Raw genomic sequence first — 26,624 nt, forward strand, 5'->3', positions numbered from 1 at the left:
CAATGTGTCACGTGCAAGAGATGGTTGCATCGGACAGGATGTTCTGGGCTAGAGCCCAAAACCCGAAGCCCTCATAACTTTTATAAATTTGGCTCCTTGCTGATTACGCCTAAGGGAGTCCCGTAGTCTGCGTGTACTTCCTTCTAGCTGCCCCGCTTCTCAGCAAGCCATAACAAGTAACCACTGCTGCTCCGGCCCCATGGCGCCACCAGCTCATACGATCGCTCCTCCCCCGATGGGTAAGGGGGTCAGAATATACCCGCCGTAGGTATGCCTGTCGTAAGATGCGACTAAAATACCAGATTCAAGGGGTGTGTAGCGTAACCCTTCAGGTTCCCATCGCAATATATAGCTTCTCCAAACCCAATTGTTAACCTCACCTATCCGCGTCGAATCCTGTTTCACTAACAGGCGAGGCTCTGGCGACCCCAAGCTCCTCATGGAACTTGGTGGTGGGGAGGGAGGGGATGGCCTGAAGGTTTAATGTGGCCATATAAATCGTTCCCGCGATGGTCGGGCTAGCACCTTAATGGTGCTGTGGTACCGGAGCGTACCGGACTTGTATCCGGTAAAGGACCATCACATCGATAACACTCCCCAAAGCCTTCGGGGAGCAACCCTATCGCTACAACAACAACAACATCGCTCCTCCTCATAACTACAATCTCCGTAGTAGAGTCGATAGCAATGCCGAGCATCAGCCCCCGCCCCCGTCTTCTTCTCCCCCTCTTTCCGGAACTAGCACTCGAGTAGGTCAGAGAAACAAATTCTTAGGTCCCTACCACCTTTTGCACCGTTTGCCAGCACAGAATATATATGGTTGCAACATGTGTCCAATGCAGCTCCTGCCTTGGACGATGCCACTTTCTTAGATGTTCTGGTCTCAGCGACGGCAATGCCCCGACGGGTTTTATCGCGCCATACTGCTAGGCCGCAAACCCAACTACATCGGGTACCCAAATGCTTACCCAGGGAAGTCTAGTCCCAAGGCCACAACAGCAATTGCGCCCTGGCCTCCCTCAACTCAGACGTACCCCCAGAGTAACGGCGTTAACCCCGTTGCACTTCAAAATTCTGCAGTTAAACTGTTATGGGTTAACTGGGAAGATCACGGAGATATGTAGTTGGTTTCATGAAGCGGCATAACATGCGCATTGCAGCGATCCAAGAGACCAAATATACAGCAATATCTGCTGAGGACCTGCAGAAGAGATCGCGAGAGCGGAAATGCAGGCGGTCTCGCGTTTATCACCCACCACATCTATTTAATCCCGACATCGGCATTACGTTACCGACTGTCTTACACCCTAAAATCTTGGATGTGACGTTCGATCAGGATCTACATTTTGGATTGTACCGAAAATCCAGAGCCGTAATAAAATCGCCAAACCTCTTTCCGGCAGCACTTGGGGTAAAGACAAAGAAACGCTCATTACTACTTACAAAGCAAATGGCCGGCCGGTTGCATGCTTCGCGTCCCGATATGGTCGCCAAGCCTAAAGGTTACTCACTGGAAGAAAATACAGGCCGTGCCAAAATACTGCTCTCAGAACCGCTACGGCCTGTTTTCTTACGTCCCCAGAACACCACGTACATAATGAGGCGAGAGTACTCCCAAATAATTCTGTTTCTGTTGAATACCCAGAAACCTGGGCAGTCCAACAGTCATCTGATTGATGAAGCTACACCTCCCATGGGCTTAAGGGGTAATCTCCGTATTCATTATGAGGAATAACGGCAAAAATTGCATTCATTTCCCTACCGCCGAAAGCAAATTTGAATCATGTTTCAAAGCAGCTATGTGCTATAAAACGGCGAAAATATTTATCACGTCATAATGGGTTAAAAATAATGATTTTTTCCTTCACACATCAATAACGTACTTTCCATAAAATATTTCAAAATACGACATTTGCATAATTTTGCAAATGGACACCAGAAATAAGTTTTTTTGATCCCCTGAAAAGTTACTGAAAAACACATAACTGTTTTTGTGAGCGCAGCGACGTTATGCTTTAATTATTTACAGTTCGAAGGTATCTGGTATATGCACCGTGGAATGACCCTTGACGGTTCTAGGGCTTTCCGCTGCCGAAGAATGAATTTCACGTATTTATATATAAGCCCAGACGAAACGGGGTATAGAGCAGAAGAATTCAAAATACGTTATGAAGGGTAAGTATTTTTAATTGCAGGCAAAGCTTTTGGTTTTAGTTGAAAGTTATGTTGTCTTTTATGTTGTTGATTTTTCGATAGGGTGCAAAAGTGAAGACTTGTGTCAAAAGAAACTTTTCTCAAATACCAAGTGCATAGGTAAAATATTAGTTTCCCTTTTCGTTCTCAAAAAATAGCACTGAAGATGGCACAACACCGAACCCGGTTCGTTTTCAAATCAAATTTGACAAGGAATGATGGAAAATTGTTCCAATATACAGCCATTACTTGAATTGGAACCATTTCCCGCCATTCCTCGTCAAGTTTTGTACGGAGACAAACCGGTTTCGGCGCTGCGCCATCTTTAGTGCAATTTATCGAGAACGAAGCAAGAAAAACAATTTGACTATAAAATTTGATTTTGAAAAAAATTTCTTTCAACACAAATGACTACACTTTTCTTTATATTGCAACGAATTTCGGGGAAATTCCGCTTATTTCAAACTTTCTGCTATCGTTCGAATCGCTAAACTGTCGAAAAATTCACTGCAATTTTCAGTATTTCAAACTGGTCTTTCTTTAGATTTTGGGAGTAGTACAATTATACTTCAATATCAAGTACTTAACAAAAGCGTGTTTAACTCAAACTGATTACTCGTTCGTCAGCTCGCGCTGCTTTTATTCTATGTATTGTCTCTTCCGCATATTTCTCCAAAGGTCTAGACGTTTCACCTTCTGCAACTGTTGTATCTCCTGCTTGGTTACCAGCTATATATTGTTATGGGTTTTAATAAATGTATCCCTAGATTGCCAATCGAATAAATCGTAAATAAAATTTATGTAAGAAAAATTGATTCTTTATTCACCAACGAATTCAAAAACTAAAACTAATTAATTTTCACAATGACATATACTTTCAAAGTTCAGTTTCCAAAAATATTTTCGTCACATTACCCTCCTCCTAAGTCTGATCGCCCCGATCAGACTCATTATTCACTCCCAATGGTGCCAGTCTTTCTAAATGGACCACTTTCATTTTATTTCTGGTTCCTCCAAGTTTCTTAATTCTATACACTACGTCGTTTATTGCTTTTATAACTTTATAAGGCCCTTCCCAATTGGACTGTAGCTTGGGCGATAACCCTTTCCTACGCTGAGGATTGTAGAGCAGCACCAAATCACCTTGCCCAAATCCTTCCGAATTGATTGCTTTATCATACCTCGCTTTCATTTTGTCACTCATGATTTTTGTTCGTTTTCTCACTTGATCGTGGATTTCATTCATTGTTTCTCTTAGCTTTTTAACATAATCATTGCTGTCATTGCTCGGTATGACACTTGAACCAAATTTTAAATCCGAAGGTAAACGAAGATCACTGCCAAAAATCACAGTGGCTGGAGTCTGACCGGTGGTCTCATGTACTGCAGAACGATATGCCATTAGGAACAAAGGAATGTGAGTATCCCAATCTTGCTGTTCTTTTTCCACCACTTTCCTCAAATGCTCTTCCAGTGTCCTATTAAATCTGTCCACCATGCCATCGGATTGAGGATGAAGGGCTGTTGTACGAGTTTTCCGAATTCCCAGAATTTTGCACACTTCCTTAAATACAGCGGACTCAAAATTTCTGCCCTGATCAGAATGCACCTGTAAAGGCACACCAAATCTAGATATCCAACTTTTCACAAAAACTTCTGCTACTGTTGTGGCTTCCTGATTGGGAATCGGATAAACCTCCGGCCATTTACTAAAATAGTCCATAACCACAAGCACATACTTATTACCAGAGCTACTGGTTGGAAACGGTCCGGCTGCATCCATGGCGATTCGGTCAAAAGGAGCTCCTGAATTAAATTGCTTCATCTGTCCACGACTTCTATGCTTCGGGCCCTTAGCTGCCATACATTCACTGCAATTACCAATCCATTCAGCAACGGATTGATGACAGCCAACCCAATAAAATCTCTGCTTAATTTTGGCTAATGTTTTAGTGATTCCCATGTGCCCTCCACTTGGCTCATTATGTAATTCCTGAAGAACGTCTGGTATTCGCACTTTTGGGACAACAATTAACGATTTGGAGCTTTGGCCGTCTTCGCTTTGCCATATTCGATAAAGGCAGCCAGATACCATCCTTAAACTACTCCACTGCGCCCAATATGCTTTTGCAATAGAATTTTCCGATAGCATCTGCTATTTTGTTGGCCGTTTGTTTATGTCCATGCCCTTCATTAACAAAGCAAAATCAACGTCTTCCTGTTGGGATTTACGCAAATTCGTCGCATTCCACTCTTCAGTTGCTTCGATACTCATTAACCGCACATCAATAACATCTTCTTTAACTTCGGCTCTCGAACAATGTTTACATTCCAGATTGCATGGTCGACGGGACATTGCATCCGCATTCCCATGTTAGCTACCCGGACGGTGTTCTATGGAAAAGTCATAAGTTTGCAGTCTTTCAAGCCATCTCGCTAATTGTCCCTCGGGGTTTTTGAACTGAAGTAGCCACTTTAATGCTGCATGATCGGTCCGTACATGGAATGTTTAATAGATTCGACTAAAGCAAGTAATTCTCTGCGCGTAACACAGTAATTTCTCTCGGGCTTTCCTATAGTTCTGCTATAATAAGCAATAACTTTTTCCTGCCCACTTTTCACTTGCGACAAGACTCCTCCAATACCATAACCACTCGCATCAGTGTCTAATATAAACCTCGCTCCAGGAATAGGGTATGCCAACATTGGTGCAGTACATAATCGGTCCTTCAAGGTCTGAAAGGCAACTTCCTGATCTTCCCCCACTTGAAGTGTTGGTTCTTCTTAGTCAGATCATGAAGACTACTAGCTACATCCACGAAGTTTGGAACAAATCGACGATAATACGTGCACAATCCAAGGAAGCTTCTTAGATCATGCAGATTCGCTGGCCTGGGCCATTCCTTTACCACTTTGATTTTATCATCATCAGTAGATACTCCTTCTGCCGTTACCTTATGTCCCAAATAGTTTACCTCTCTTTTGAAAAACGAACACTTGTCTGGATTTAACTTTAAGCCAGCACAAGCTATTCTTTGCAATACATCTTCCAAATTCTTTAGATGATCATCAAAGCTTTTCCCTAGGACGATTATATCATCGAGGTAAACCAAGCAAGTTTTCCAGTGAAGTCCTTTAAGAACGTGCTCCATAAGCCTCTCAAAAGTGGCAGGGGCATTGCATAAGCCGAAAGGCATAACTGAAAATTGCCACAAACCCTCGCCTACACTAAATGCTGTCTTTTCCCTATCTGCCTCGTCAACTTCTACTTGCCAATAGCCACTCTTTAAATCAAGAGTTGAAAACCATTCCGTTCCAGTTAGTGAATCCAGTGTATCATCTATTCTCGGCAAAGGGTAACTATCTTTCTTGGTCACATCATTGAGTTTACGGTAGTCGACGCAGAACCTAATTTGTCCATCTTTTTTTTTTACGGGTACTACGGGTGAGCACCAAGGACTGGCTGATGGTTCGATAACACCATTCCCACTCATATCACTAATTATTTGGCTGACAACTTCACGTTTCGCTAAGGGTATGCTTCGCAGAGGCTGTCGAATTGGTCTTGCGTCACAGGTATCAATCCGATGTCTTACGATATTAGTTCTACCTGGATTAGTACCCTTATCAAATATACTACAATATTTGCGTAGGAGTTGTTTGGCTTTACCAACGTCTAGCAGCTCTAACCCTTTTGTCCAATTGCTTATCTCTTTATACATTTTACTTTCAGAAACATTTACATTTTTGGGGATTCCATCACAATTGACTATAACCTCGACTTCGTGAAATTCCGCCAATAGAGCTCCTTTCAAAAGATTTTTAGGTGATTTAAATTCATTCAGAACTCTTACCGGAATTAGTCCGTCGTTATTTGAATTTACTAAAGTTTTAGCAACCAACACGTTTGGTGTAGAATTTTGTACAGCTTCAATCATCCATAACTTGTTTCCACCTAAATTCCCATTAATTTTCGCCCAAATAACTGCCTCAGATTCGGCTGGAATCTCTTGACTATTAACCACATGTACTTGCTGAACTCTGTGAGATCTGTCGTAACCGTAATCTAGCTTCACTTCAATATTGTTATACTTCCTCATCATACTTCCCAAATCGATCTTGATCCCATGAGCCATCAAGAAATCGACGCCAATTATAATTTCGTCAGCAATATCCGCCACAATGAAATCATGTAAAGCTGTCATATTCCCAATTGTCACATCACAAGTAAGTTCACCTATTAAAAATGATTCCTCGCCAGTGGCAGTACGCAGTTTTGCTCCAATAAGTGGCTTCACATTCTTTTTAACTAATCCTGCCTTTATTATGGAATGTGATGCTCCTGTGTCCAACGTCAGCATACGTTCTTCTCCGTCTATATATCCTCTCACCGTTATGTTACTAGATTCTCTACCTATTTGCGAAATTGTGAAAATGGGGTACCCAAATGAGGGAACCAGCTTGACCCCCCTGCAGCTGGTTCGATTTAGTTTAACGAAATGTCTGCTGTGCTGTGCATGCTCTGGTTTGCTGTGGATTCGATAGCTCTTTTCCTACAACAAAACAACTTCGAGCCATATGTCCTTTCCTGCCACACTTAAAACAATTACCTTCAAACTTCCTCTGAGCCCCCGACGTTAGTAGAACAGATTTTAGAGCATTGCAAACTGTCTGCAACTTGTTTTCCTCAACATCTACCCGACGTGCGCGATACGAAGGTCTGCTCAAAAGAGTGGCTGTTTCTTGAGTCAATGCATGTGCAACTGTCTCCGCAAACGTTTTCTTTGGCATAGCGTAAGTTGCGCGCTTAGTGTCAATGTCCCGAATGCCATTCATGAATGCTTGAATTTTCATACGTTCGATAAACTCACTTGAAGCATCCTCGTTTGCTAAATGAGCCAACCGTTCAATTTCTGTGGCAATATCCTGTAACGTCTCCCCTTGCTTCTGCCACCGATTCAACAATTCCATTTGAAAAATCTGTTTCCGGTGTCCACTGCCGAATTTCCTCTCGAGTGCATTCATTATGGCCGTAAAACTGCGCTGTTCCCCCGTAGGTACTATGTTCAAAACCTCTGTTGCAGAACCTTTTAACGAAAGGATCAAAGCCGTTGCTTTATCAGCTTCACCCCAGTTATTACTCATTGCTGCCGACTCAAACTGCTTCTCAAAAGTCTTAAAAGGAATAGTCCCGTCATAAGGAGGAACCTTAAATTTCATTCCACCAGAAACCATCGTTGTCGCTGCCCGAGTATTATCACGGATATGGTTTTCTAAACAACCAACTCTTTCTTCAATAGATTGAACCTTCTCGACGACTCTTTCCTCAACAGATTTGACCTGCTCATCAATTGCTGAAACTTTCTCACCAATTTCCGCTGTATGTTTGTTGAAAGAAGCTAACATTTTCGATAAACTCTCAGATAATCTTTCAGCCAGCTGAGTTTCCAGGCTTTCAGCCATTTCTTTAGAGTTTTCAGCCAACTGGCCTTGAATAGCAATGAGCAAATCGTCGAAGTTTGTACTTACTGAAGGCGACGTTCCTTCTGCCCTCTTAAGTTTGGTGGTTAAATCTGAAACATGAAAATTATAAGCGTCCACATCCAAACCATCGGCTTCTACAGCTTCCCTTAACCGTGTTTGTAGCTCTAGTTTATTTCCGTTTGTTGGAAAACCGCGAATTTCGAGTTGTGCTTTAAGCTGTTGAATTCGCAACTCTTCGAATTTTACCATCTTGCAATTCTTATTCGTTTAGCAATCTCACTTCTGACACCAATTATTACGGGTTTTAATAAATGTATCTCTAGATTGCCAATCGAATAAATCGTAAATAAAATTTATGTAAGAAAAATTGATTCTTTATTCACCAACGAATTCAAAAACTAAAACTAATTAATTTTCACAATGACATATATTTCAAAGTTCAGTTTCCAAAAATATTTTCGTCACAATATGTACATGTATATTTGTAGTTAATGCCTTTCTACTGGTCATGTGCGTGTGTATGTATGAGTAACTACTTCGGCGATGACTACATCTGTGTGTGTGGAATATCTCTTCGTCGCCTTTATGTACGCGTGTAAATGGATTAAATTGATGTGTTCGTGTACACAAGAGAGGCAGCTTGCTTTATTGTTGTTGTGCCTTTATTTACTAACAGTCTAGTTATGCTAACATTCGCCACACTGCCCTCCACCTAAGTCGGCTCGACCCGATCTAAACACTGCCAGCCTGTCCAAATGAACCACTTTCATTTTCTTTCGTTGTTAGCCAATGGTTTGTATGATGCAAACTACATCGTTGATTCGTTTTACAACTTTTTATGGGCCTTCCCACTTACACTGTAATTTCGGAGACAACCCATTTTTTCGTTGTGGGTTGTATAACAGCACCAAATCTCCTTCCCGAAAGCCTTCTGAATGAATTGCTTTATCATATCTGCCTTTCATCTTGTCACTCATAATCTTGGTTCGTTGTCTTACAAGATCGTGTATTTCCTTCATCTCTTCCTCCAAGACGCCAGTGGATTTCTTGGTATTTCTCTCCGAGTCGGCATTTATCCCAAACATCAAATCAGCTGACAGTGGAAGGTCATTGCCAAAAATTACCTTTGCGGGAGTTTGGCCCGTTGTTTTATGCACTGCCGATAGGTAAGCCATTAAGAATAATGATATGTATGTATCCCACTCTTTATGGAACTTGTCCACTACTTTCCTCAAGCGCTCCTCCAAGGTTCTATTATATCGTTCCACCATACCAACGGACTGAGGATGCAATAAAACTGTATCCGTGTTTTTCGAATTCCCAATGTCTTACACATTTCTTGGAACACAGCTGCTTCAAAATTCCTGCCTCGGTCACAATATAACTCCATTTGTACACCTCCATCCCAATTGTTTGCAAACACTTCTGATACTGTTTCAGCTTCTTGATTTGGGATTGAGTATACCTCTGGCCATTTGCTAAAGTAATCCATAACCACCAGTACATATTTGTTTCCGCGATTGCTAGTAGGAAATGGAACTGTGATATCCATAGCGATCCTTTCAAATGGTGCACCTGAGTCATATTGCTTCATCTGGCCACGACTTGGGGATTCGGGCCCCTTCGCTCTGCTGCAAACCTCGCAGTTGGCAATCCACTCCATGACCGACTGACGGCAAAGAACCCAATAGAATCTCTGCCTAATTTTCACAAGCGTCTTCGTGATCCCCAGATGGCCTCCACTTGGACCATTATGTAGCTCGTTGAGAACGTCAGGAATCCTTTTCCTGGGAACAACTACTAGTTTCCTCTTACATTGACCATCCTGTATCCAAACTGTTCCAATATGACTTCGCAATAGGACTCTCTGCTCACATATCTTTATTTGGTTTTCATTTCTTTCGAGCCCTCGCATAACATGTGACAGATCTGTATCTTCTTGCTGACACTTCCTTAGTTGTTCCATGGCCCATTCATCCGAACACATTATAGTCATAAGCCGGACATCTATGATGTTTTCCTTAGCCTCAGCTTTCGAACAGTGTTTGCATTCCAAATTACATGGTCTTCGTGACATTGCATCGGCATTCCCATGGGTACTACTTTCCGATGCTCAATGTAAAATTCATAGCTTTGTAGTCGCCCGATCCACCATGCCAATTGACCTTGTGAAATACGGAACTGCAGGAGCCATTTCAACGCCATCTGTCCTGATGCGGAATCGCTGCCCGTAGAGGTACTTGTGAAAATGTTTAATGCACTCTACCAATGCCAGCAACTCTCTGCGCGTAACGCAATAGTTCTTCTCTGGTTTTCCAGTTCGTCGGCTGAAATCTCCTGTCCGTCGACTAGTTGTGATAAACCGCCTGCTATAGCATATTCACTGGCATCTGTATCTAGAATAAATGTTGCTCCTGCAATCGGATATGCCAACATTGGGGTAGTGCACAAACGCTCTTTCAATGTTTGGAGGGCCACATCTTGCTCCTTCTTCCATTCAGAAACTTTATTTTTTCTTGTAAGCTCATGGAGGCTATGGGCTACGCTGGCAAATTTTGGTACAAATTGGCGGTAATATGTGCACAGCGAAAGGAAACTTCTCAATTCATGCAGGTTCTGTTGTCTTGGCCAATCCTTTACAGCCTCTATCTTTTCATTCGCAGTGTAGATGCCCTATGTCGTTACCACGTGACCCAAATAACTTACTTCCTTTTTAAACAGCGAACACTTTTTGGCACTTAGTTTCAGACCAGCGCCAGGTATTGTCTGGAAAACTTCCTCTAAGTTCTTAAGATGTTCTTTAAAGTTCTTTCCCAATTCGATATTGTCGTCTAAGTACACTAAACATGTTTTCCAATGGAGTCCTTTCAGTACCTGTGTAAAATATATTAAATTATTTATTTGAGTGGAGACACCATACATACCCCTAAATATTTAAACAAGATTATTTAAGGAGGTGGCACCCTTGAGTGCCGAATACCGAATCATCTTTATTAATAAAAACTTCAGCGTATTTATACATAATTCTTATGCGCTACTTAGTTACTACATAAACATATACATATTTACTCTTAATTCTTACATTCTTACTAAGTCTAACAAAATAACAAAAGTCATGTAGCCAAGCGTATGCATACACATTCGTACACACATTCATAAGTTACTTCAATGTACTTGCTGAAAGCGTGTGAAAATGTTGGAGTAGAGGAATACGCGGTGTCAGCAAATTCTTAGTTACAGACTAAACAACTTAGACACCGTGTGTGTTATGTGTGTAGATATGTATGCAGTCACTTTGGATACATTACACCTGATCCATAAATCTTTAAAAAGTAGCTGGTGCATTACATAGTCCAAAGGACTGTAAATTTCCAAAGACCAGCACCGACGCTGAAGGCTGTTTTCTCCTTGTCTTCCTCCTTCACTTCCACTTACCAGTAGCCGCTTTTAAAGTCCAGTGTGGAAAACCGTTTCGTACCAGAGAGCGAGTCCAGAGTGTCGTCAATTCTTGGCAATGGGTAGCTATACTTTTTCGTAACGTCATTCAACTTCCGGTAGTCCACGCAAAACCTCATTTTTCCATCCTTCTTCTTCACAAGCACCACCGGTGAGCTCAATGGACTAGCTGTCGCTTATTTCTTGTATGATTTGACTCACAACTTTCCCCTTCGCCAGTGAAAGACTACGAGGAGCTTGACGGATCGGCCTCGCATCTCCAGTGCCAATTTGATGTTTCACAACATTGGTGCGGCCTGGATTGGAGCCATCTTGGCCAAATATATTTGCGTACTTTAGGAGCAGTTGATTTGCCTTATTCTGATAGTCTTCCTCTATACCCTCCGTCCATGCCGTGATTTCATTTGAAAGATCAATGTTGCTTGTTGAAACGTTTTGCTGGATCTATTCACAGTTAATAATTACATCAGCCTCTTGGCATCTTCCCAATATAGTATCAGTTTGAATGGTGACTTGAACTCATTGAGTACTCATACCGGAATACGTCCATCTTGTTTAGTTCTACCCAGGGTTTTTCCTACAAGTATTTTCGTTGTTGATTTGTTTGCTGCCTCGACAGCCCACAATTTGTTTTTTCCACAATATCCATCAATCTTTGCCCAGATGACCGTCTCCGATTTTGGTGGTATTTGCTGTGATTCTCCTCCACCAGCACTTGTTTACTGCTGTAGCCTTTTTCGTAGCCAAAATTAAGTGGCACATCCATGTTCTTATATCGCATCTTCTTGCTTTGCATGTCGATCTTGATGCCTTGGTCGATTAAGAAGTCCACTCCAATTATGATTGCATCAACAATCTCTGCCACTAAAAAATTCTGTAGTACCGTGACGTTCCCAATTGCGACTTCACATGCTACTTCTCCTAGAACCTGGGTGTCTACTCCAGTGGCTGTAACCAATCTTGCTCCATTCAATGGTCTTATCTTCTCGTTGACTAAATCCGATCGAAAGATGGAATGAGATGCACCCGTTTCTACAGTCAGTAAACGTTACTTTCCAACCACACGTCTCCCGATGGTAAGACTGCTGGACCTTCTTCCAATTTGCGAGATAGAGATTATGGGGCGTTCAATTTCCGCTGACTCGCTTAGTTTAACGATTAAGTAAACTTGGAGATTTGCTCATCTCCTTCAGCTCTGCGTTTGCGGCCACCCACATTGTTGGAACTATTAGGACCGGTGCTGCGATGACGTAGAATGTGAGCTGGGTTGCCGCACTTGAAACATTTCACAACTCCGGCATGTTTTTGTTGTGATCTCTTCAGTGCTTCCAAAATTATGTCTACCCAATCTGGCTTTTCTACTTCCACGCGATGAGCTTTGTATGCGAGCTTACTCAAAAGTGACGCTGTTTCCTAAGTCAGTGCATGGGATACAGTTTCAGCAAATGTTGGCTTTGGATTTGCGTATGTAGCTCGCTTCGTTTCCACGTCCCGTATGCCATTTATAAAGCTTTGGATTTTTACCCTCTCGATGTATTCCACGGTTGCGTCCACATTTGCTAAATGGGCCAGCCTTTCGACATCCGACGCAACTCCTGCAAAGTCTCATTCGTTTTTGGTAGCGGTTTTGCAACTCAATTTGGTATATCTGTTTCCTGTGCTCGCCTTCGTAACGTCTCTCAACAGCGGCCATTAATGCTTCATAAGTCTGGTGTGAGACGTCAGTGTGCGACAACATCGCGAGCCTGCGATGGCTAGAAGAAGTGGTTCCAAACCTCCAAAGGCAAGGCACTTTCGCGCGGTTTGAGGTGGTGGATAAAGCTCAAATCACAACGGTACCAAAAGTTAAGGTGTGGATACCATGCGTGGTGACGTCGGAGGATACACTTCGACTTCTGCAGAATCAGAATCCGAACATACCGACAAAGGATGGGGAGGTACTTACTGTATCTCGTCCTACGGGGGAAGATCAGTTCTACATCTTCCAAATAAACAAGCAGGCGGAGGATCACAAAATTTTATTTTAATTAAAAAATGCCTGCAGATATGGTTTTTGGATGCGCAGACGCAAGAAGACGTGCTATTGTGCGTGCGAATCGTAAAAATGCGATGGATCGGAGTTCAGAACAGGTCGACTTCATTTCGATCAGAATCGATTTGTTTGCCTAATAGATTTCTTGATAGAAGTTTTTAAAGAAAGATTTATTATGCCAATTTAACTCAAATTTAAACAAAAAAATACACACAACTCTTCTAAATAAAATGAAGAATTAAACAAAAATTATTTGAAAGACAAATATCGCAACATTTGTGTATAATCTGTCAATAAATTTTCATTCCGACTGCTCAGAGGCAATACTTTTCAGACCGATAATTTTTGGTCGGAATCGAAATTGAGAACACCAATCCATTTCGATTCCGAAAAAATTGATCGGAATCATAATTCAGAACAGGCCTGATAAACAAAAACAGCTGATTAAACTCGTTACCGAATCGGAATGAAAACGATACGAAATCGACTTCGAATCGATTTTTTACAATCGGAATTGAGAACACCAAATAGAAACCGAGTCGAAATCAATGTCGTTTTACTATTCAGAACAGGCCTGAATGTAAATAAATGTTATGTTTAAAGACACAGCCCCCCCCCCCCCCCCCCCCCTGATCCGTGCCAGCCAAGGGGACGCAGTTATTTTATAATATAGGTAATGGGGTTTGATAGGGGTTTTCAGTTTGGTCGTTAAAACAAACTTCTGGTAACACTACGGACTCATTCAGTCTATGTTATTTTAGAGATGCCATATATGTCTTCTGTTCTTCCAATTGTGCTTCAATCTTCGATGTTATGGATGTCTCCTACGAGATGCCATTGTCGACGTTTGTGCAGATATTGCAGCCAATATCGTCGGTCCAGTGCCAAATTCACGAATGTGAATATTTGATGTTTTGTGAAAAAAAACGTTTCAAACCTCGAAGACATTGTTAAAAATAGAGATTTAATTAATACAGATTTAATTCTGTATATTTCAACCACCTTTGGGAGGTTTACTTTTGTAAACTACTAAGCAATGCTAATTGAAAAATGTTTATATTTTATTTTTTCAAAAAATGCACATTCGTTTTGGCTTTGCAAAATTTGACATATATAATATTTCGTTTGAACAAAAATGGCACATTCGTGACTTTGGCATTGTAACGACAATATATGATGACGCACTTATTTTTAGCACTGCTTCGTGTTCGACACCAATTTCAACTTCGTCTTCGAATTTGGCATCAACCAGGGAGGATAGATAGAATAAGTGACGTCATTTCATACTTTTTGCGAAATTTATTTGTAATGTCCCATTTGAGGGGTAATTTCATGAGTTGAATTGTATTAATTAAGCAATTCATCCTCTTTCCAACAATCACAATATATATTAATATACACTTCTTAAAAATGTGTAGAAGCCAATTTTCTAATATCCGCCAATCAGGTACATCTACTATATATTTCTGAAAGTATGTCTGTATGTATGTTTGGACTTGCAGCCTAAACCGCAGAATGGAACCGAACGAAATTTTGCCATGACATACCCTGAGTACGTCAATCTATGGTAGGCTATATAAAAATAGTTTTCGACAAGGGGGCGTGACACCTCCCATACAACTGGAATTTTTCGTAGTCAATATATTAAGGCTAGACGACTGAAATTAAGTGAGTGGTTATATGAGACCAATCCCTACCCCTCCAGAAAAGCTGGGTAAAATGAAAAATAAAAATGTGTAGAAGCCAATTTTCTAATACCCGCCAATCAGGTACATTACAAATAAAAATTGAAATGACGTCTCTTATTCTATCTATCCTCTCTGACGATATCTTTGTCATTGTTGAAACTTGGCTGACTCCAGATTTTTTTGATGGCTAATTCTTCGATCCCAATTTGTTAGTCGTTTTCCGTAAAGACAGGGATGCAGGAAAAACTGGGCGTTCGCGAGGTGGAGGTGTACTTATTGCAGTTCAACGCAAGTATAATACTTCCCTAATTCGGCTGGATAATAACGATTCGCTACTTGACCAGCTCTGTGTTAATGTTAGTGGCTCTACGTACTCCGGCTCTCTATTCGTGATGGCATCTTATATTCCGCCGAATAGTTCTGAAGATCTTTATAAAGCTCATGCTGACAATATTTCGTCTGTAGTTCTTAATAAGCCTTTGAGGCTTATTTTTTAGATAACATGCTAAGCTTAAACTTACTGCAAATCAATAACTTCACTAAAAGGCTTGACAGAATATTAGATCTTATATTCCTCAGTGATAATATTAATTTTAACATATCCGAATGCCATGCACCATTTGCTCCATCGGATATGCATCATACTACTATTGTTCTTAAACTTGAGTTTTATAAGTTTTGTGTACCCTCTATAAATGATGATATCGCTTTTAATTTTGCACGGTGCGATATGTCTATCCTTAACCATGTTTTCTCGGAAATTAACTGGGCCGATCTTTCTTCCTCCTCAGATATTAGCATTTCCTATGAAATATTTATATCATAGCTTTTTGACCTATGTTTAAGGCATGTTTCAGTCTTTAACAAAGGGTTTAAAAAAATTGAGGAATTTGCGAAACAAATACTACAAAAAGTTTAGTCAGACCAAGAGTCTGTCCTTTTACGAGAAGTATCAGCAGTATCTAAAGGAGTTTAACTGCCTGGATAAGTTTCTTTACAAAAACTATATTCTTAGCTTTCAGATAAACATTAAGTCCAATCCTAAAACATTTTGGAATTTTATTAAATCTAAAAGGACCTGCTCCTCGGTGCCTGCTTTTGTCTTTTACCAAGATAATGTAGCTAAAAATCCTAGTGCGGTATTGAACCTGTTTGCGGACTTTTTTAGTGCTAATTTTGCATGATATAATGATGCCCCTTCTTTCTGATTTAAATTCTTCTCTGGATTTCGGTTCAATGTCAATTTCATGTGACGATATCTCAAGTGTTATTACTAAATTAAAGCAATCGGTCAAGACAGATTCTGATGGTCTCTCAAGTGCCTTGATTAAAGGTTGTCCGGCCTTAGTTTTGCCTCTTGAGATCCTGTTGACATATTAACTTTAGTGCGGGGAGTTTGTTGATGCTTGGAAACTTGCATCGAAAACTCCTATCTACAAATCTGGAAATAAGAGTGATGTCTGTAACTACAGAGCTATATCAAAGCTCACTACTGTTTCGTGTTGTAAAAGACAAGTTATACTTTTCAGTGAAGAGCCTAATTTGTGCCAAGTGGCATGGTTTTGTTGCGGGACGTTCGACGGTCACCAATCTAGTGGAGTTTAGTGAGTATTGTATATCTGCTTTTGCATCTGGTTACCAGGTAGATTGTGCTTATTCTGACTTCCCCAAAACTTTAGATAAGTTATCACTTATTCATAAACTTTCCTGTCTTGGTTTTCACTCAATTTTTCTGTAGTGGCTAAAATCATATTTAATTAACAGATGGTGTATTGACTCTACTGATGGTGTATCATTCGATCCTTACGTTGCGACTTCCGGCGTTCCGCAAGTCAGTATTCTTGGACCCTTGGTCTTTGTCCTGTTCGTCAAGGACATCAGCGCTTGCTTTTCGTATGCTAGGTTTCTCTGGTATGGTGATGATCTTAAAATTTTCTCCTATATAAAGTCTTCGCGTGATATTTTCGAACTTCAGTATGAAATTAATAGTCTCCATTCCTGGTGCGTTATATCGCACCTCTCTTTAAATATTAGTAAATGCTTTCACGTAACCTACTCTAAATTGAGCTTTAAGTTTAATAGTTCATATACCATTGATAACAATCCAGTGGAGACTGTTGATAAAATCAAGGACCATGGTGTGGTTTATAATACCAAACTTTCTTTCAACAGCCATGTAAACTTTATCATAGCCAAATCGTATGCAATGCTTGGTTTTATTCGGCGTAATAGTTCCGAGTTCTTTGACCCGTATACACTTAAATTGCTCTACAATTCATTTGTACGATCTCATCTCGAGTATGCCACTATCCTTTGGCGACCGTTCCAACAGTTTGCAATTAACAGGATTGAGCGAGTTCAAAAAGTTTTCTTAAATACTGTCTGCGGTCGCTTAGATATACTAGCCCGCTTCCCGCATATAATGCACGTTTACTTCTTTTAAATCTTAAACCTTTAGAAGCGAGAAGGTCTATTCTTTCTTTGACCTTTTATATTGCATCATCCATGGGGATACAGATTGTGCTGCTCTTCTTAAGAAAATTTATTTTAATGTTCCCAGAAGAGAACTTAGAAGCTTTTACCCTTTTTATGGCATTAATAGTAAACGAATTATGCGTGAAATGCCCCAATTAATTACCCGCGCTGTGAGTGAAATTAACAAGATCGCATATTTTATCGAGCTTGATTTCTCTTTGTCGAAGAATGTTTTTATTAATTTATTGAAGTGTGTTTTTTAGTTATCAATACTTTTATGTTAGTCTGTCAGTGCTAGTTTTTCATTGACTTGTTAAATTTTGTATTTCTTATTTGTAGTCTGTTTTTTAATTGTATGAAAATTGTTAGTAGCCTGTAAGAATTTTGCTAATAGTATGCTGTATAATTTTTGAATTGGTAGTCTGTAAGAACTTGTGTTCGTTTACTTAATAAACAAATAAATCAATTCCACTTCTGACACCAATTGTATCGAATTTCGGTGAAATTCTGCTTATTCCAAACCTTCTGCTAACGTTCGAATGGGTAAACTGTTGAATAGTTCACTCCAATTTTGAGTATTGCAAACTGGTCTTTATTAAGATTACTTTGGGTGTACTATAATTGTACTTCAATATGACTTACTTAACAAAAGCGTGTTTAACTCAAACTGAGTAAACATTCCTCAGCTTGCGCTGCCTCTATACTCTCTGTTGTCTCGTCCGCATATTTCTCCAAAGGTCTTGATGTTTCACCTTCTAGAAATGTTGGATCTCCTGGTTAGTTACCACCTGTATAGACGTATATTTGTAGTTAATGCCTTTCTACTGGCCATATGCGTGTGTATGTGTGAGCAACTACTTCGGCGATGACTACATCTGTGTGTGTGAGATATCTCTTCGTCGCCTTTTATGTACGTGTGTAAATGGATTAAATTGATGTGTTCGGGTGCACAAGAGTGGCAGCTTGCTTTACTGTTGTTGAGCCTTTATTTACTAACAGCTTAGTGATGCTAAAAATCGCCACAATATTATGATGTTATTATGATATAGATATGGCCCGAATTCGATCGAATTATTTTCATTGCGTAGCAGAGAGGGATGAGAGCTGGGTTCAGTATGCTCTACACTGCAACTTTAAAACCAATTGCTGCCAAGTGTTTGCCTGCATAGATGACCTAGACATGCTGGTTAGCGGTAAATTTCGTGTAAAATAAAAAATTGAGCCAAACAAACATTGGACTGAAGAACTGGTCTACCTAAATGATTGCTCTCAACAAGGCTCAAGCAGCCCTGGGGATTAGGTTTCCGATAATATTCATTAGAGATCTGACGAATACTCAAAACCTCTTCGTGTTGAGGCTGTATTGAGGACGATGATATTAAATCATGTTGTCGATACATTCTTTAAGGGTTCGCCGCTAGGTTATTGTATTTTGTTCTAAGTTAGTCAGATCTCCGGAGGATATATCGATGATCTAATTTAGGGGTATTTGAAAACACATCCTCGCCACGAATGAGTTCTACAAGTGGAAAGTGGGGGGCAGGCAAGGGGAGCATTTGCACCGGGCGCTACACACAGGGGCGCCAAATGGTTCGCAAAGCAGAACTTCCTGGATAATTTGTATTTTTATTATAAATGATTTCTGGAAAGTATTGATTTCTGGAAAAAATTTTCTATACTAAAAAATGCATGCATATATCCGGAACACTTGCGACAGGTTCTGGAATAATTGAAAGCATATATGTTTTTTCTCACGTTCAACGTTACGATGTCAAACGTGAATCTGATACACGATGCAGCGCCAGAATACAAGCCCTTAGCGTTATCCTCGATGGGCTAGAGAATGTAGTACAACACATAGAACAATTTGCAGATTAGCACATAAAAAGTGACACCAGAAGCGAAGCTACAATCCTTTCCAAAATATACTAAATTTTAGTTTAATAATCCCCCTAACAATCCCGAAATGACCCTGACGGGATCCCGGACGGATCCTGAAAACCATCCAGAAATGATGCCGAAAGGGTCCCCAAATGATCCGAAATACCCCGAAATGACTCCGACGGTATCCCGAAAACTATCCAGAAATGATGCCGGAAAGTACATTAAATAATCCCCTAATAGTCCCGAAATGACCCTGAAGGGATCACGGACGGATCCCGAAAACCATCCAGAAATGATACCGAAAGGGTCCCCTAATGATCCCGTATTAGTCGCGAAAAAGTTCCGAAATGACCCCGACGAGATCCGGTCGAATTCCGAAAACTATCCAGACATGATGGCGGAAGGGACCAAAACTGATCCCGAAAAGGTCCTCAAAAGACTCCGACGGCATCCCGGACGGATCCTGAAAACTATCCAGAAATGTTGCCGGAAAGGTCCTGAAATGTTCCCCTAATAATCCCGAAATGACCCTGACGGGATCCCGAAGGATCCCGGAAACTGTTCAGAAATGATGCCGGAAAGGTTTCCAAATGATCCCCAAACAGTCCCTAAATGATCCTGACGGGATCCCGGAAACCATTTAGAAATGATGGCGAAAGGGTCCCCCAAATGATGATCACGTATTAGTCGCGAAAAAGTCGCAAAATGACCCTGACGGGATCCCGAAAATCATCTAGAAATGGTGCCGGAAGGTACCCCAAATGATCCCGAAAAAGTCCTGAAATTACCCCGACGGTATCCCCGGACGTAATCCCGAAAACCATCCAGAAATGGTACCGAAAGGGTCCCCTAATGATCCCGTATTAGTCGAGAAAAAGTCCCGAAATGATCCCGGTAGGTACCTCAAATGATCCTGAAAAGTCCCGAAATGGCTCCGTCCGGATCCCAACTATCAGAAATGATGCCAGAAAGGTCCGCAAATGATCCCCTAATAGTCCCGAAATGACCCTGACGGGACCCCGGACGGATCCCGAAAAACCATCCAGAAATAATGCCGGTAGGTATCCCAAATGTTCCCGAAATAGTCCCGAAATGGACCCCGTCGGGATCCCGGTCGGATCCCGAAAAACTATCCAGAAATTATGCCGGAAGGGACCCTAAATGATTCCGAAAAAGTCCCGAAATGATCCCGACGGGATCCCGGACGGATCCCGAAAACCATTCAGAAATGATGCCACAAGGGACCAAAAATAAACCCGAAAAAGTCCCGTAATTATCCCGGAAACCATCCAAGAATTTATCCTCTCAAAGATACGCAAACGATCCCGAAAATACCCCGACGGGATGCCGGACGGATCGCGAAACCCATATAGAAATGATGCCGGAAGGGGTCCCAGGGCAGGACGGATCCCGAAAACTATACAAAATTATCCCGAAATAGTCCCGAAAACCATCCAGAAATGATCCCGGAAGGGTCTCGATATGACCCTAACGGGATTACAAATCACTTGCTCATTTTGTAAGCCCTCGACATATTTGACCCATTGAGTGTGTAATATTGGTAAAAGCCAGTATACGTAAAGTTATAATGTGTAAAAATTATTAAAAAAGTAATAGTTGAAGTGGTCGTGGGACCCCCCTACCCCCCTTTCCATGTTCGAAAAAAATTTCGCTAGTAGACTATTGTCTGTGTCCCAAATTTCATCAAAATATAATAATTTAATTATAACTGTTCCTAGGGGGCGAATACCTCGCCCATTTGAAAATCTATATAGCTTATAGATCCTTCTAGACTATTGGCTATATGTGTGCAAAATTTCATCCAAATCCGTCCAGCCGTTCTTGCGTGATTGAGGCACAAAGACAAACGTCTGGACATCAAAACATCCAAACTTTCCCATTTATAATATACTAGCCTTTACCCCCGCGGCCCCGTCAGCAAGGAGACATTTAAATATATGGGCTATTCGCGTTAGCCTGCTTATCAAGTTATCTGTTTAAAATTTTGTTTTCTGTCTAATTGCATTTTATTTTTCTAATTGAGTAAAAAAAAGAACTAAATGAGCTGATAACCTGATAGGATCCCAAATGATCCCGAAATTATCCAGAAAAAGCTACGAAATGACCCCCCCACGTTATCGCGGAAGGATCCCGAAAACCATCCAGAAATGCCCCGAAAGGGTCTCCAAAAGTTCCCGGAATAGTCCCAAAAAACCAGAAATGACAACGAACGATTCTAGACGTATCCAGAGAACCACACAGAAATGATCCCTGAAGGTATTCCAAAATGATCCCGAAAAGGTTCCGAAATGACCATGACTGGCTCCCATCCAGAAAAATATCCAGAGGGGTCCCTAAATTATCCCGACATACTCCAGAAAAAGTTCCGAAATGGCTCCGAGGGGATCCACGACGGATCGCGAAAACCATACAGAAATGAAAGGGTCCCAAAATGATCCCGAAATAGTCCGGAAATGACCCAAATGGGATCCCGCACAGATCCAGAAATGATCCCGGAAGGGTCCAAAAACTATCCCGGAAAAGTAACAAAAAATCCCGAAATGGCTCCTACTGCATCCCGGACGGATCCAGAAATGATCTCGGAAGGGTCCCAAAATGATCCCAAAATGGTCCCGAAATGATCCTGATGGATCCGGCAAACCATCAAGAAATTATGCCGGAAGGGTCCCCAAATGATCCCGAAATAATACAGAAAAAATCACGAAACGACCCCTAGAGGATCCCCAAATGATCCCGGAAACCATCCAGAAATAATGCCGGAAGAGATCCCAAATGATTCCGACAAAGTCCCGCATTGATTCCGACGGGATCCCGAACGGATACCGAAAATCATCCAGAAGTGATGCCGGAAAGGTCCTCAAATGATCACCTAATAGTCCCGAAATTACCCTTAAGGGGCCCCGGACGGATCCCGTGAACCATCCAGAAACGATCCCGATATAGTCCCGAAGAAGTCCCGAAATAACCATGACGGGAGCTCGAACGCATCCCTAAATGACCCTGACGGGATCCCGGACAGATCCCGAAATCCATAAAGAAATGATCTTCGGAGGGACCCTAAATGATCCCGAAAAAGTCCCGTAAGGAAAACCATCCAGAAGTGATGCCGAAAAGGTCCTCAAATGATCACCTAATAGTCCCAAAATGACCCTGACGGCATCCCGGACAGATCCCGGAATCCATCCAGAAATGATCTTTGGGAGGGTCCCAAAATGATTCCAAAATAGTCTCGGAAAAGTCCAGAAATTACCCTGACGTGTTCCCGGACGAATCCTGAAAGCCATCCTTAAATGATCCCGAAAAAGTCCCGAAATTACCCTGACGGGATCCCGAAAGGATTCCGAAAACTATCCAGAAATGATGCCGAAAGAGTCCGCAAATGATCCCGTATTAGTCGAGAAAAAGTCCCGAAATGACCCCGACGTGATGCCGGACGAATCCCAAATACCATCCAGAAATGATGCCGGCAGAGCTCCCAAATGATCCCGAAAAGGTCCCCAAATGACTCCGACGAGATCCCGGACGGATTACGAAAACCATGCAGAAATGCTGCCGGTAGGTACCCCAAATGATCCCGAAATAGTCCCGAAATGACCCCGTCCGGATCCCGGACTGATCCCAAAATCTATACACAAATGATGTCGAAAAGGTCCCCAAATGATCCCGTATTAGTCGAGAAAAAATTCCGAAATGACCCCGACGGGATCCCTGACGGATCCCGAAAACCATCCAGAAATGATGCCGGCAGAGCCCCCAAATGATCCCGAAAAAGTCCCCAAATGACCCCGACATACTCCAGAAAAAGTTCCGAAATGGCTCCGAGGGTATCCACGACGGATCGCGAAAACCATACAGAAATGATTCCGGAAGGATCCCAAAATGTTCCCGAAATAGTGCGGAATTGACCCAGATGGGATCCCGCACAGACCCAGAAATGATCCCGGAGGGGTCCAAAAACTATCCCGGAAAAGTTACAAAAAATCCCGAAATGGCTCCTACGGCATCCCGGACGGATCCAGAAATGATCTCGGAAGGGTCCCCAAATGATCCCAAAATGGTCCCGAAATGACCCTGATGGATCCGGCAAACCATCATGAAATTATGCCGGAAGGGTCCCCAAACGATCCCGAAATAAAACAGAAAAAGTCACGAAACGACCCATAGAGGATCCCCAAATGATCTCGCATTAGCCCCGAAAAGGTCCCGAAATAACCCCGACGTGATCCCGGACAAATCCCGAAAACCATCCCAGAAATGATGCCGGAAGGGATCCCAAATGATTCCGAAAAAGTTCCGCAATGATTCCGACGAGATCCCGAACGGATACTGAAAATCATCCAGAAGTGATGCCGGAAAGGTTCTCAAATGATCACCTAATAGTACGGAAATGACCCTTAAGGGATCCTGGACGGATCCCGCAAACCATCCAGAAATGATCCCGATATAGTCCCGAAGAAGTCCCGAAAGGACCCTGACGGGATCTCGAACGCATCCCTAAATGACCCTGACGGGATCCCGGACAGATCCCGAAATCTGTCCAGAAATGATCTTGGGAGGGACCCCAAATGATCCCGAAAAAGTCTCGGAAAAGTCCAGAAATTACACTGACGTGTTCCCAGATGAATCCTGAAAGCCATCCTTAAATGATCCCGAAAAAGACCCGAAATGACCCTGACGGGACCCCGAAAGGATCCCGAAAACTATTCAGAAATGATGTCGGAAAGGTCCTCAAATGATCTCCTAATAGTTCCGATATGACCCTGACGGCATCCGGACAGATCCCGAAATCCATCCAGAAATGATGCCGAAAGGGTCCGCAAATGATCCCGTATTAGCCGAGAAAAAGTCCCGAAATGACCTCGACGGGATCCCGGACGACTCCCAAAAACCATCCAGAAATGATGCCGGTAGGTATCCCAAATGATACCGAAATAATCCCGAAATGACCCCGTCGGCATCCCGGACGGATCCCGAAAATTATCCAGAAATGATGGCGGAAAAGTCCCCAATGATCCCCTAATAGTCCCGATATTACCCTGATGGGATTTCGGACGGATCCCGAAAACCATGCCGAAAGGGTTCCCAAATGATCCCGTATTAGTCGCGAAAAAATCCCGAAATGTCCCCGACGGGATCCCGGACGGATCCCGAAAACCATCCAGAAATGATGCCGGAAGAGCCCCCAAATGATCCCGAAAAGTCCTCAAATGACCCCGACGAGATCCCGGACGGATCCCAAAAACCATCCAGAAATGATGCCGGAAGAGCCCCCAAATGATCCCGAAAAAGTCCCCAAATGATCCCGACGATATCCGGCACGGATCCCGAAAACCATCCAGAAATGATGCCGAAAGGGTTCTCTAATGATCCCGTATGAGTCGCCAAAAAGTCCCGAAATGACCCCGACGGGATCCCGGACTGATCCCGAAAACCATACAGAAATGATGCCGGAAGAGCCCCCAAATGATCCCGAAAAAGTCCCCAAATGACTCCGACGAGATCCCGGACGGATCCCGAAAGCCATCCAGAAATGATGCCGGAAGAGCCCCCAAATGATCCCGAAAAAGTCCCCAAATTACCCCGACGAGATCCAGGACGGATCCCGAAAACCATCCAGAAATGATGCCGAAAGGGTTCCCAAATGATCCCGTATTAGCCGCCAAAAAGTGCCGAAATGACCCCGACGGGATCCCGGACGGATCCCGAAAACCATCCAGAAATGATGCCGAAAGAGCCCCAAATGATCCCGGAAAAGTCCCCAAATGACTCCGACGAGATCCCGGACGGATCCCGAAAACCATCCAGAAATGATGCCGGAAGAGCCCCCAAATGATCCCGAAAAAGTCCCCAAATTACCCCGACGGGATGCCGGACGAATCCCGAAGACCATCCAGAAATGGTGACTAAAGGGACCCAAAATAACTCCGAAAAAGTCCCGTAATGATCCCGGCAACCATCAAGAATTTATCTCTCGAAGGTACGCAAATGATCCCGAAAGTACCCCGACGGGATCCCGGACGGATCCCGCAAACCATCCAGAAATGATGCCGGAAAGGTCCCCAAATGATCGCGAAATAATCCCGAAATGATTCCGGAATAGTCCCGAAAATGTCCCAAAATAACCCCGACGGGATCCCGGACGGATCCCGAAAACTATACAGAAATGATCCCGGAATGGTCCCAAAATGATCCCGAAAAAGTCCCGAAATTACCCCGGTGGGATCCCGGACCGATCCCGAAAACCATCCAGAAATGATCCCGGAAGGGTCTCCATATGAGGTGAAGCTAATTATAAAACCATGTTAATAAGGCAGCAGGCGCAGGAGCGAATGAAAAGTAACGTACAGGTAAAGTTAATAAAAGTGTGCTAATAAAAACAATTGAAGGAGGCGGATGACGGGGGTAAAAGGAGAGGACCACTGATCGTTCCTCCAAAATTGTCTAGATATCGATCTGTATGTGCCAGATACCAAAAACTATTGATTTAGGAGAAAATTTATATTGAGTTATAACAATTTATAGATATTACACCAGAGTGGGTGATAAAGGGGTCAAGGGGCGGAGGGTGTCACTGCTTACTTTGTAAGCCCTCGACTTATTTGACCCTTTGAGTCGGTGATATTGGTGAAGGCCAGTATACGTAAAGTTATAATGTGTAAAATTTATTAAAAAGTAATTGCTCGAAGAGGTCGTGGGACCCCCACCCCTCTTTCCATGTGCGAATAAAATTTCGCTAGTAGACTACTGCCTGTGTCCCATATTTCATCAAAATCCGTGTAGCCATTCTGGCGTGATTCAGTCGCAAAGACGAAAAAATATAATAATTAAATTATAACTGTTCCTAGGGGGCGGCGACCACGCCCCTTTTCAAAAATATATAGCTAGTAGATCCTTCTAGACTATTGGCTATATGTGTGCAAAATTTCATCCAAATCGGTCCAGCCGTTCTTGCGTGATTGAGTCACAAAGACAAACGTCTGGACAAACATCCAAACATCCAAACATCCAAACATCTTCACATCCAAACTTTGCCATTTATAATATATACTAGCCTTTACCCGCGGCCCCGTCCGCAAGGAGAAAATGAAATATGTGGGCTATTCACGTTAGCCTGCTTATAAAGTTATCTGTTTAAAATTTTTTTTCTGTCTAATGCATTTTATTTTTGTAATTGAGGAAAAAAAAGAACTTTATGAGCTGATAACCTGATAGGATCCCGAAATGATAACGAAATTATCCAGAAAAAGCCACGAAATGACCCCGACGCTATCGCGGACGGATCCCGAAAACCATCCAGAAACGCCCCGGAAGTGTTTCCAAAAGTTCCCGAAGTAGTCCCAAAAAAACCCGAAATGACAACGACACGATTCTAGACTTATCCAGATAACCAC

At 42.3% G+C, this 26,624-nt stretch overlaps 1 protein-coding gene across 1 annotated transcript in view; it reads left to right on the forward strand.

The window, feature by feature from the left end:
* The window catches only part of LOC137250486 (uncharacterized), a 73,847-nt gene that overhangs the window by 14,506 nt on the left and 32,717 nt on the right, over nt 1–26,624 (forward strand). The window contains exon 3 of the mRNA XM_067783373.1: nt 2,030–2,175. Within this exon, the coding sequence (XP_067639474.1) occupies nt 2,030–2,175 (146 nt within the window). The remainder of the gene's footprint in view (nt 1–2,029; nt 2,176–26,624) is intronic.

This window comes from Eurosta solidaginis, chromosome 1 (genome assembly GCF_040869045.1).
Source record: "Eurosta solidaginis isolate ZX-2024a chromosome 1, ASM4086904v1, whole genome shotgun sequence".
Lineage (NCBI taxonomy): Eukaryota > Metazoa > Arthropoda > Insecta > Diptera > Tephritidae > Eurosta > Eurosta solidaginis.